The sequence below is a fragment of the Pygoscelis adeliae genome, unplaced genomic scaffold (genome assembly GCF_000699105.1).
Source record: "Pygoscelis adeliae isolate BGI_AS28 unplaced genomic scaffold, ASM69910v1 Scaffold66, whole genome shotgun sequence".
In the NCBI taxonomy this organism is placed as follows: domain Eukaryota; kingdom Metazoa; phylum Chordata; class Aves; order Sphenisciformes; family Spheniscidae; genus Pygoscelis; species Pygoscelis adeliae.
Window position 1 is genome coordinate 9129958 of NW_008825167.1, and position 13088 is coordinate 9143045.

General features: G+C 39.5%; 1 protein-coding gene across 7 annotated transcripts in view; it reads left to right on the plus strand.

The window, feature by feature from the left end:
* Positions 1 to 13088, plus strand: part of ABLIM2 (actin binding LIM protein family, member 2) — a 117437-nt gene that overhangs the window by 27956 nt on the left and 76393 nt on the right. For all 7 annotated transcript variants that reach the window (XM_009328825.1, XM_009328827.1, XM_009328826.1 and 4 more), the window contains exons 4-5: positions 7105 to 7220; positions 12085 to 12211. In XM_009328825.1, coding sequence (XP_009327100.1) covers positions 7105 to 7220; positions 12085 to 12211 — 243 coding nt within the window. The remainder of the gene's footprint in view (positions 1 to 7104; positions 7221 to 12084; positions 12212 to 13088) is intronic.

The following is a 13088-nucleotide window of genomic DNA, read 5'->3' on the forward strand; positions in this document are numbered from 1 at the left end:
ACAAGGGTCTGCGGAGTGGTGCAGGATCGTTAAGAGCTTTAAACGAGCACTTTTATAATCTGTATTTCTGTAGCTCTGAAGTGACGCTTTTAAACTGTTCCTGCATTGAGTAGTAAACCAGTCACAGCAGCAACTCCTTTTTTTCTTATTTTCAGAGAAGATAAGATTTGAATAGAAACTGGTGGGAAGTGTATATTGCTTCAGATGGTAAAATCAGTGGGAAAATCTAATGTGCATACAGCTAGCTGGAGCAATGGGAAAAAGCCAGTTACACAAGTCCATTCGTTTTCTGGAGCTCCTGGTATTGCTACTTTTGAAAGCCACGTGGCGCAGTGTCACAGAAAAGAGCTGTATTCCCTGGTGCCCTCTGCACCGTGGTGATAAGCTGCTGGCCTCCTCTGTGAAAAAGCTTGTCTGTCAGAAACCCAACTCATCCCTGGGCACCCCCTGGGACTCAGATGCTATTGCCCTGGGCTGCCACACATCAAAGTGTGAAAAAATGAATTAGTAGCCAGAGAAAAACTGACTATTAAAAGTACAGTATAATGTATCGTCCTGTGTGATTGTTTCTCTCTATCTTGCGTTGACCAGTTGGCTCTTAAACAAATTCAGGTTTTAATCGCATGATTGCTCTGCTGGCATAAAGATTGAGGGTTTAGCCCCTTCTTCTTCCAGTGCTGCTTATAGACCAGTGAAACCGTTTTCTGCTGTTGTGTTTGATGGTGATAATGCCTAAACTAGGAATGAGTAGAAGAATAACAACATAGATTGAAAAACGTTGCGGATTAACTGCTTACTCTGAATTCCAAGGAAGTGGGTGAGCAATCTTATTCTTACAGTTTCATTAACTTATTAACTTCATTAACTTCTTATTCTTACAGTTTCATTAACTGTCCTCCAGAGAGCTGCCAAAGACATTTCCTCCAAAAGGTTCACGTGTTTGTAAAAGTGAAATAGAAAGAGGGAGAAAATTAAGGCTATCTGTGTCAGTAGAAGCTGAGTTTTATTGAAATTGTGCAAGAAGCTCTTGTACGGCTGTCAGAGACAGGACTGTAAGGCTCCCAGGAGTATCTTATGTAGGGAAAGGGCAGGAAATTGAGTCTTTCAAAAAGCAGTGGGTAATCATACCTGTGATAATACTTTGGAAAATGGAGTTTTCAGGAGAAGTCTTAGTGTGATAATAAGTTATATAAATGTATTAATACATCTAGGCAGACCATACATATGTAAGATGTATGGTCTGCATAAGGCTGTACTATACAAAGACTCTATATTTGATTTCAATGTTACTGATGTGCTGTGTGTGCATAGGGTATCAAAAATCTGGGTTTTGGTTTTAAGGGTTAATGTAACTGGTAAAGTTGCGGGTGTTGTTTATTCACCCAGTTGGAGGAATGTGTACAATAATTTTCCCTTTAATTTCAGTATTCTCATAATTAAAGCTTGGGAAAATACAGCTTTTTGTGACATGTAAATGATGAAGAGAGGAGGACAATTTGACTCTTGCTTGGCTGAGGGGATAAATTAGGATGTACGTTCCAGGTTAATAACCAAATAGGTACATGTTTGCTTTACAGAATTTGGATATCTGAGTTCAGTATTTTGTCTGAATTTAGAAACCTTTGTCTTGAAACAGCATATTGACAGAAGTTGAGTATGTGCCATGCAGAGGTGAAAAATGGTGGAGGGGCAAGAGGCAGTTACATACTCTTCAAGGGGTTTTGTGCCAAATCCAGATCTAAAACCTCTCTCAATCCATTTGTATTTCTGTTATCTTCAAGAAAGTAATCGCTGTGGCCAGGCAGTTGAATATAAAAAATCAGAAAACTAAAAACTTTTTTTTTTTTTTTTAACAAAGGGTTTTATAGTCCTACATACAACACTGCTATTTCTAGAAAGAAGCTGAGGGCTTTTGTGTATGTGCGTCTTAAGAAATTAAGACAATATTGAAAATTAGAAGTTAAAATTCAGTTTGTTCTGGAATGTAGCAATTATGTCAGACTTTTCATATATGCTAAACCTTTTTAATTGCTCACTTTTTTAGTGCTGCTGAATTTTGAAAGAGATTGGTTCCCACTTAAGCAGTACTGGGTGCTTCTTAAAGCATCTCATGAAGCAGGCTTCTTCATCTGGATGTTGAGGCCAACGTTTTGAAATCAGACTGAGTGTTCTTCTTGGCATTTTGATTCTAAAACAAATACATTTATCAATATATGGTGCTTCCTGAACAAAGGAGTCTTGCTATCCAGCTCTTCAGGTTTACGCATGGAGCATGCCTGTAGCCCTAGAGTCATGTAAGATGGAGGGGACCTCTGGAGGTCCTGTGGTTCAGCCCCTGGCTCAAGGCAAGTCCAGTTTGAGCATGCTGCTGAGGGCATTGTCCGGTCACATTTTAAATATCTCCAAGGATGGAGATCCCACAGACTCTCTGGACAGCCTGTTCCAGTATTTGAGCATGCTCATGGCAGGTTTTTTTTCTCCTTATATTGAGTTGGCATTTCCCGTGTTCCAGCTTATGTCTGCTGCCTCTTGTCCTTTCACTCTATGCTTCTGGCAAGAACCTGGCTCCAATTTCATATATGTGTCATCAGGTAGTTTTAAACAGCAGTAAAATCTCCTCTGAGCATTTTAAGGCTGAACAAGTCCATCTCCTTCAGTCCCTGCTCATGCGTCCTGTGCTCCAGCTCTGGACCTAACCACCTCCACTGGTCTCCCTCCAGTAAATCTTGTCCTGAGGAGCCCAAAATGGTACACATTGCTCCAGATGCAGTCTCTCAAATGATGAAAAGAGGGAAAGATCACTTCCCTGGACCTGCTGACTACACTAATGCAGCCCAGTGTGCAGTTGGCCGCCTTTACCACAGGGACACTCTGCTGACTCATGTTCAACTTGGTGTCCACCAGGACCGCTACATCTTTTTACGCTTTCCAGCTGATTGACCCTCAAGGTGCATGGGGTTATTCCTCCCTGGGTGCAGGACTTAGCATTTGCCCTTGTTGATATTTGCGAAGGCAGTAGATAGAAAGTAACTCCCACTTTGTCTAATCAGGTTTAACATCCTGGGTCAAATTTCTCTCTATGGAGCAACCTTAAGGGATGTGATTGTACCAGGTACAAGTTAAAGAAGAATTTGATCCTGTGGGCCCCCAGGTTGCAGTCTGACATTACACCTGACCCAGTGTAACTGCAGGCTGCTACTGAAATGGATAGATCTGCTCTCCCCACATCCCTGACCATATGCTTCTGTTAATTTTCTTATATCAAATTTAGTTGACTGTTCAGCCACAGAGTCAGATCAGCAACTTAAAGAACAGAATGCCATCCGTCTGCTCTGAAAAAAATTTAATATTTTCTTTTGGCCCAGAAAGCTTGAATGACCTGCCCACAGCTGCATAGGTTGCGGCACAGTGCAGAGAAGGACAAGACCAGGTCCAGACCTTTCAGTGTCAGCACACAGTTACCCTGGATTAGGCTGGTGGTGGTTTGATGTTTTACAATATAATTTTATTGGTCAGCTCCAGTTGTTTCTGGGTTTACAAATATTGTAGGCAGGTGGATAAAACAAAATTCACTGGGAAATGAATCATAGAAGATGTATTAAAATCCTACAAGTCATTTCAGAGAGCTGCTTTAAAGATGCTCTTAATTCTCATTTTAAAAATAGATTATCCAACTGTGAAAATCACACTGAATATTTTTAAAAGGATAAGTAGCTAATTAAAACCCATACCTAGCAATGTTCAGTGGGTGAATGGTTGTGAGATGTCATTATATTCCAGGGCAGATACGCCGCTCTTAACCTACAATGCTATATATAATCCTGCTCACAAGTTAAAGAGCTCAGAAACTGAAACTCGTTAATTGACTGTTACCACCTTCTGTTGTGCCTTCACTCGTACCAGCGTTGAAATCCTCGAGTAGGACTGCTTGTGAAAGGGAGAGGTCAGATGTTACAGAAATACTGGCAAATGTGTTGTATATGAATTCTGGATTCCCAATGAACGAAATAGTGAAGCAAACGCCAAGACCTAATTATGAGTTTAGAAGACCAGTGAGGGAAGGAAACATCCGCCTGTACCTTTGGGAAGACAACTTCCAAGGAGGATTTCCCTGCTTTTGTAGAGCAGGGTATCTTGCAGACGTGGAAAAACTTAATAGAGAAGTGAAATTGTTGCCCTCTCCCCTCTGAATGGAAGGGCACAGTGAATACAGAAAATAGACCAAGTAAGATAGTTTGTGGGATAGGAAAGCCTCCACACACGCTCACCCCGAAGGAGGCTCTGTGGCACGCTGTGGTGCCCGTGAGCTTTGGCATGATTTGTGGGTGTCATCTATCTGGCTCTGTCTTGTGCTGTAAGAGGTCAATTATCCTATTCCTCTCTAAGTTTTAACTGTATTTTCTTTCAGATTGTTTAATTGCCTGATGTAGCTGAGCCAATTCAAAGTGAATAGTCTCTGCTTCTACTTTACTTGATACTTGGTGCATCTGTTTTAGATGGGCTTCTGTGTTCAGCTGGAAGTTCAGCTGGATTTTTGTTAGGTAAATCATTGAGGCAAAAAAAATATTAACTTTGCCTCTGGCTTCTGCTCCTAATATACTAGATACAAGACTGCTCAGTAGTCACAGTACTTCTTCAGAGCAGTGAATCATTCATGGCTTCGAGGATATCACCATCTCTAGGATTATTAACAGTGCAAAGCCTGCTGTTTTACTGAGACCTCTCACGAGAGTCCAGTTGGGTCATTGGCTGAGTCCCAGTCTTGTTCCCCGTAAAGAGTATGGCAAACCATACTTGATGGTAATATCCTGCCCAGGGCATGCAACTATGCATAAGAATGAAAGACATTGTGGTAGTTGTATGGCAGTGTAGTTGTGTGATTGTATCTGTGGAGCAGGTTACCATTTTTGTGGGGGTTTAATTCAAAATAGATTACCAGTGGTCATAATAAATATATGGGTGTCTGTAAATCAAGATGAGATGTCTTCCTAAAACACACACAGGAGGTCAATTACAAGTTCTTGTCTCAGTTCTGGAACAGTTGAAATGCCTTGGCTTGTGCCTTTCCAGGTCAATCAATAGTGCTTAGTTCTAGACTTGATTTTGTAACATTTTATTAAAATGAGAACATGATTAAATGGTGTCTTTCACATTGGCAGTAGAAAACTAGGACAGCATTTGAATTATATCACTCCATTGTTAAGACAGGTTTTGGTAATTAGTCATTAATTTTTATTGTCTATATAGAAGTGTATCACATTTGGTACTTTTTATTCAAATGAATGTGTGTTCATGTCCAGAGGTCCTTTCCAACCTCAACTGTTCTGTGATGTTCATGAAACCCTTTTATTATTCCATATATTAGAAGGCTCTGTGACTTTAAGCAGTATAAAAATCCATTGCAAATAACAGTTATGACCTAAAAAGAACTTTTTTTTATATATGTCTACATAACACAGGAGCTTGCTGCTGCTGGATTGCTGCAAGACGGGACAGACTTGCTGCTCATTGGAGCAGTGTGGCTCCATCACATCCTGTCTGTTATACTAGAGGCAGTGTTGTCTTCTTCTGATCAGGTTATCGAGTAAAAGTCACAGTAGAAAATCCTCTCTTGAACACGTGGAAATTTAGGACTCCTGGCTCTGTACTAACATGGCGTTGGGCCTGTTTGTACCAGAATCACGCATGGAACATCTAGTTGTGTCAAAGAGCATGACAATTTTAAAGGCTATTTCCATAAAATATTTTTCCTTAGCTTAAGTTTAGGTAAGTAAGAACGTAGAAAGTATTTGGAGTATTAAGTCATTAATGAAGGAAAAAAAAACAGTTGAAAAGCAGAATTCATTGTCAGATATCCAAAGATATAACAATATTTAAATTCCATGTGTCCTCATAATTTTTAAAGTATTGCCTATGGTCCAAAATGGGTGACAGCGTTGAACACTTATTTAGCTGATTTAAAATAGATTTTAGTAACATTATTTAGAAACAAAGGACAGCATTGCTTTTGTTCACTTTTTAAGTAATAAAAATTTACTTTTAAATGAAACACAAATGTAGAATAAGCCACTCTTGGGAGTTTAGGGAGCAAAATAATATTTATGCTTAGCAAGAAGTATCTGTGTAGCTTTTGTAGTGAAGCTAGTGAAGACAACCTCTCAATTGGTATGAATTTGATAGCATTTGTGGGGGAATGTCAGGCAGAGTTTTAATGAAATGTTAGTGAAATCATCTCATCAGATGGACTTCTCCATGAGGCAGAAGGCTTGCATTATGTTTGTGCCCCACTTAAGCCATATTTTGATAGCTCGGGATTTAGTCAGACATGAGCTTTGGTGGAGTGAAATGTGTTTCTAAATCCTCACCATCCTTTGCTGCATTTTGAAGTGATTTGTCCATCTGGTCCTCTTAGAGAAAAAAAACTCAGTAGTTTCTGTGCCCAGACAAGAAAGCTCATGGCGGAAAGCTTTTTGTTTTAAGGACGTTGATAAAAAGAAAGGATTTAATTAAGTGTAGGGGAACTGTTGTTGAGTAGAGCAAACAAGTAATGTAGCCACTTTGGGTTTTATAACTGGGATATATTTTCTCCTGTGAGAGTTCACTGACGTTTGCTTTCTGAGCATACAGATTAAGAGAAGGACTTTGATATGATCAAAGTTGGGAGGACAAGTGCTGGTTTTTTAATGTATAAAAGTCCTCACTCTCATGCAGTATTTTAACAACATAAAAACAGCTGCATTTGCCTGTACTTCCTGTAATGCCAATTTTATTTTCATTCTGTAACTGATCCTGTTAGTGATCTGATAGTATCTGTAGCTGATACTACATTTCTTAGATACACAAGGATTTGGACTTGAGTGCTCATTGTGATATATTATTTTTTTTCTAAGTAGCTGTAATGTCTGCACTTGCAATTGTCTGTTTGATATGTCCCTTCAACACCTTAGCCTCCAAGTGGCTGAAAAATCGTGAATGAGAACTGGGCAAGTAGAGAAAAAGAAACCAGAGTAATAATCAGTTCCTTTAAGGGAAGATATTAAATTTTGATAAAGGCGTGAGATGTTATCAAAACCTGTATGCTTTTTTTTTTTTCCTCTGTTGCAGGCTGCCTTTCCCTGCGGGTGACCGGGTGACTTTTAATGGGAAGGAGTGCATCTGCCAGAAATGTTCCCTGCCCCCTTCCAGCAGCACCGGCTCTTTCCCCGTACAGAACCTGCGAAGTAAGTAGGGGTTTCTGCTCTTTTCTGTTGGTACTTCCTAGTCTGCACAAGTTTAAAGAACACAATTTTACACTGACATGTTTAACTGGAATTTTTACCACTATGCTACTTAAAAGGTGTCAAGAAATACAGTGTAGTCATGTGAAAAAGTATATGGCGGTTTTCTGAGAAGTCTGATATTAAAAAGAAACACAAATGGTGCCCTTATAGGGTTAACAATACACAGAACCTCCCAGAACATTTGATTAAAAATGGAGTAATTCAAATTATTTGAGTTACGCCTTGAGAAAGGCGTAATCTAGACGTTAATATTTTTGAGCATTTAGTCCAACTCCAGCTAAAATAAAATCCAACATAATATTTAATAATTTGTAAGTGTTCCAGGGCTGCTTCAGAAAATATCAGTGACACGGCTGCATGGCTAAATACTACACAGGAAGGGTTAATGTATGCAACGTGACCAGAGGGACATTTGCCTTGACCTCAATACTATTGTGTATTATCAGAAGATACAAACACTGCAGAGAAGAAATGTGGTCTTTTCATAACATGTTTTTTGCAGCAGATCATAGAGTGGCATTGTTGCTCTGAACTCCGTTCCTCTGCTGATTTGTTCACGAGGAGAGCTGCCATGCTTCAACATTCACCCACCGCCTATATGGAGTTAAACATCAACAGCAATTAAATTAAACAGCAAAGACAGAAATATTTTTAATTGCTATCATATCGCATCGAGCTGGATTCGGCATGGCTGAGGAAAGACCCAATAGATTGCTCTTTGCCTATAAGGAATCCAGCTCACCTCAGGGAGAAATGTCTCCTTTTTTTTCTTTTTTCTTTGTTTTTCCCCACATCTCTCTTTTTACGGAAGTTTTCACCGTCTCCTTTCTCCAGTTCGTCAGCAAAAGCTGCTGTATGAATGCAGTGAGAGACACTATGCTGATTCCTCTCTTGCTAATGCTGTTCTCTTTTGGGGAGGGGATGGCCTGCTCTCTTAGGTGCTTTCTCTTGTCACTTATTCCAGAGGTGGATCATCCTCAGCCATCTTGGCTGGCTGCATTTGCAGATCCATACTTTAACGGCCTATCATCTGTTTGACTCTTTGTCATATGGGAAAAGTGGCTTTGACTTTAATGGAAATTATTTGCCTGGTTGAGTATTGACAGAACAACTTCATTTGATTATCTGTGATACAGAATCCTTTAATGTACTTACATTCCCTTTCTCTGTACATGCACACCCACCATAGAGAGTTTTTCTGGTGTTGCATTTCCCCAGCTCTCTCAGGTCACTGCACCAAGCCTCCCCAGTGCACAGATACCTGCAAACCTCAGCAAACCACTTGCCTCAAAGGGAAGGAGCACTGGAAGCATGTCTTTGTAGCAAAACCTGACCTTGGAAAACAAAAGTTTAGATTTTCCCTGAATAAAATCTCAAACAGATGCGAGTATTTAAACCTCAAATACAGGTCTGCTTTAAAACTCATTAGAAATGGAGGAAATCTTGCTTGCTACAGGTTTTAATGGATTCAGATAAGAGTCTTGGTTCAAATCCATATATCTGCCTCACTGTAGACTGGACTTCTAAAATAATTTGATTTGATCTTCACCTGAGACTTACCAGCTCTGCTTCTCAAATGATGTAGTGATGGGGGTGAACTGATAGATACCATGGCTTCTTAAAGGGCAAACTGAGGTCCACATCTGGTCTGCAAGTAAATTGTGCCATGATGTTGTCCCAGATAAATATCTTCCTTACCTGTGTGGACTATGTCCATTCTTGGCTCTTTCTTACTTCATTTCCCCACTGTCTTACAGTGCTGCTGCAGGGCAGCATCTTCTGATTTCACGGTGACATGCAGCACCCAGCTAGCCCAGGAGCTGCAGAGCTCATAGGCTTCGGGAAATTGGTATAATCCCTCCTTGGTGTGGGGAATAGAGCTTTGATGGGTCAATGGGAAGCACTGCAGCCACAGATAGATGGAGGCGCATGCATGTATATGTAGCAGGATATGTCAGAGCCTGACCAATGACAATGTACAGAAAATTAACCAAATATCTAAAAAAATAATAAAAAATTTGGGAAACATTCAGATTAATATGTAATATGTGAAAGAGCAATATGTAATAACAGCTGTTTTCTAAGCACTTACTAATCCTTAGGCTAGAACCAGGGTTTCAGGAATAAACAAGCAGTCAGAGACATCTTGGTTGAACTGGAAAGTTGAAAGTCCAGAATGGCTGTCTGTAGCTATGCTACATATTACACAAAGCAATAAATGGCGTTAGTGTCTCCTTGTTCTAACAGCAGTCATCTTGGAAAAGACCTTAATGTTTTAAACGAACAATTCTTTTTATAAAAGAACAGTAGTGCACAAAACCATGTGACTTCAAGCAAGCTGAGTCAAGGACCGAGTAATATGTTGACCCGCTGTTATGTTGGTTTTGCTCTTGGCTCAGAACTGCCTGATACGTACTATGTATGTTACTTGTCAGCCTATTTATCTCTGACTTGAGCTCAAGAATGCTTTCAGGAGATCTCTTGGGACTCACTGAGCTCCCAACATCACTGCTCCTTCTGACCGGTCCTCCTATTTTCATCCTCCCAAATTGGTTTTCACCTTTATGCATTACGTTTGAAAGAAATGAAGAATGTCAAATATTTGCTTTTTGCCTGAGTCCTTGGTTTTTTTATTATTGTATAAATACCTAGCTGCCTGTTTTGTTTCTTTTATAAAACGCTATCTGTGAAAACCTCTTGTGGCAGTGTTGATGTTGAAAGAGTACTCAGGGAAGAATATAAACATGTAGCAGCAAATTGATGTGTTCTGCAGAGATATTGGTTGACATTAGGTGAGTCACCAAAGGATGCTGCATCCAAGACAGGACATTGCATCAATAGGCACTGTTGGCATAGCAACCACAATATTTGTTTTTAATTATCTGGAACTTAACAGAGAAAACAGCAGTTAGGAATAAAAAAAAGTAGCTCACAAAATGGTGCATTTCTGCTCACCCAAACTTAAACCAGATGAAAGGTGAATGACATCTGAGCCCACAGTGTTGTATTAAGTTTGTGAAATAAACCCTCAAGCAGTGAGATTAAATTAGATTACCAGATGAACCCGTGGTATAGGGGAGATCACAGAAAAATTCTGATTGCAGTTAAAGAATAGATACTGCAGTATTTATTGTCTTGTGGGACTAAATCCAGGCACACACCCAAATGTTCTCTTTTATTAGCAAAATTCAAATGTTCTGATCTGTGGTGGACATGCTTTTGTGCTGGGCTTGTTTCCACATATTGGTGCTCTACAGGGTGATATTAGAGAAACACATTATTACTCCCTTAATCCATTCCAAATCCACTAAAGGAAAACAAGAACTATCCTTTATTGTTGTGCACTCAGAAATTAAACATTTACAATTGCACTAACAGAGCGTCTCATTAGGGTCATGTAACCAGCTAAATAGCATCTTAAATCAGAAAGTTTTTAAGAGGACTGTTTGAATCTTTTAATGAGATCCTATGTTTGAAGTTCTTTCTTAGTAACTAGATAAATCTTTTTTAATGCTTTTGTGTATCATTCTCTTCCATGCAAGACATTGTTGTGTTTTTTTTTCTCTTCTGGCATCTCTAAATGACTCTTCAGATGTCTTTCAGGGTTTGTCTTTTCTCTAGCAAATTGTTGGTATACATGAAGAATTCCTAAAAAACCCCCCATATTTTCACATAAGATGGAAGATACAATCGTATGGAGGATTAGAATGATTACTGAGATATTGATACTAGAATAAGTTTATTACTGATGTTTATCCCTATTTTTCCACATATTCCAACTATTTTAACATTCTGTAAGGAAATTATACATAGATCGGAATCTGTAGAAAGTGAAGAGTGAATGAGAGCTGGACCCTATAGGGTAACAGAGGATTCATTTAGGATACAGAGAACCAGGGTCAAATCCCATGTCAGTGTAGCTTCCCTAAACAGAGCCCTCACTGGTGGACTGTTGGCGGGGAAGCTGAGTGGATTTGGCTTTTACTACCATAACCAAAAGCATCCATCATTAAAAAAAAAAAAAACAAAAAAGCAACCAAACCCCCCGAAAGTCTTGTCCTCAATTACTTCTTCTGAGGAGTATAGCTACTTCATGTCTAGCCTGCTTAACCAACATAGCCTAGCTTATGTTATTCAGTTATGACATGTTTTGCATTTAATTTTCCTTAAAACTTCATATAAATGAATTTCTATAAATAATAAATATATAAGTGAATTTCTATAAATAATAAATATATAGCTAGCCGTCACTTTCACATGTTGCAATGTCACTACTACTCAGGAATTTGTAATGCCTCTTAAGTATTGGTGTATTTTTCTTGGTTACAGAAGTTCACATCAGAATTTCAGCTTAGTTTTTTCCACAGCTGCAAAAAGAATTTTGAACTATGAGCTTTCAGACCAGAAGCAAAGTCTAATATGAAGGTTCAATTCTTTGTTTTAATCTCGTGACTTTTAGGTCTTTTTTTATTAATTTTATTGGGCTGATTTGTGTTGCTTGAAAACTTAATCAGCAAAACTTCGTATCTTTTAAATACAGTATATATGAATTAAAATAAAACCCAAGTCACTAGGAAACCTAAGTCACTATTTTTTTCTCTGAATGATTCATGTCTTCTAGCAATGTTAGGACAGTATTAGGGCAGCACCACTTGTCATCCATCAGTGAGCAGCCAGCAGCAAGCTTTAGAGCCTGCACAAGCTGTTACTAGGACACCAATGGATCCTCATACTGCAGTAACCAGTATTGTTGCGTGACCATCTAAAGCGTGTGATTCACTCATATTGGATTTTTCTCTTGCAGATTGTGGGGGCTGTGGTTCAGAAATAAAAAATGGGCAGTCATTGGTTGCCTTGGACAAACACTGGCATTTGGGCTGTTTTAAGTGCAATACATGTGGCAAGCTACTGAATGCAGAGTACATCAGCAAGTAAGTTGAGTGGAGGAGCATTTGCACTCGTTTTCAGCATTACTTTAGTATCAAATAATTAATTCAGTGTTGCATATCCTTTAGTTTGTGTTTATCAGTGTTTGGAGATATATAAAAGATCACAGATTATTACCTAAATTATTATCTAAATTGCATTAAATGCAGAAAAATTCAAATTAAGAAAAGTAGACTTTTTCCATTTACCTGGAATGGGACTTGCCAAAGCTATAGAAAGGCAATGGGTGGAGTATGCCCTTAGTTATCTATGTTTGACTTTGCTCTATGCGATGCTGTAATGTGAACAAGCAGAAATTATCCTTTCCGTGTGTTTCACATAAGCAAAAATATTCTCAAAAAGTTCATTAAGGAGGTACGTATCACAAGGTGACCTGCTTAGTGGATGAGGGAAAGGCTGTGGATGTTGTCTACCTAGACTTTAATAAAGCCTTTGACACCATTTCCCACAGCATTCTCCTGGAGAAACTGGCTGCTCATGGCTTGGATGGGTGTACTCTTTGCTGGGTAAAAAACTGGCCGGATGTCCGGGCCCAAAGAGTTGTGGTGAATGGAGTTAAATCCAGCTGGTGGTCGGTCACAAGCGGTGTTCCCCAGCGCTCAGTATTGGGGCCAGTTCTGTTTCATATCTTTATCAATATCTGGATGAGGGGATCGAGTGCACCCTCAAAAAATTTGCAGGCAACACCAAGTTGGGCAGCAGTGTTGATCTGCTTGAGCGTAGGAAGGCTCTGCAGAGGGACCTGGACAGGCTGGATCGATGGGCTGAGGCCAATTGCATGAGATTCAACAAGGCTAAGTGTCAGGTCCTGCACTTGGGTCACAACAACCCCATGCAACGCTACAGGCTTGGGGAAGAGTG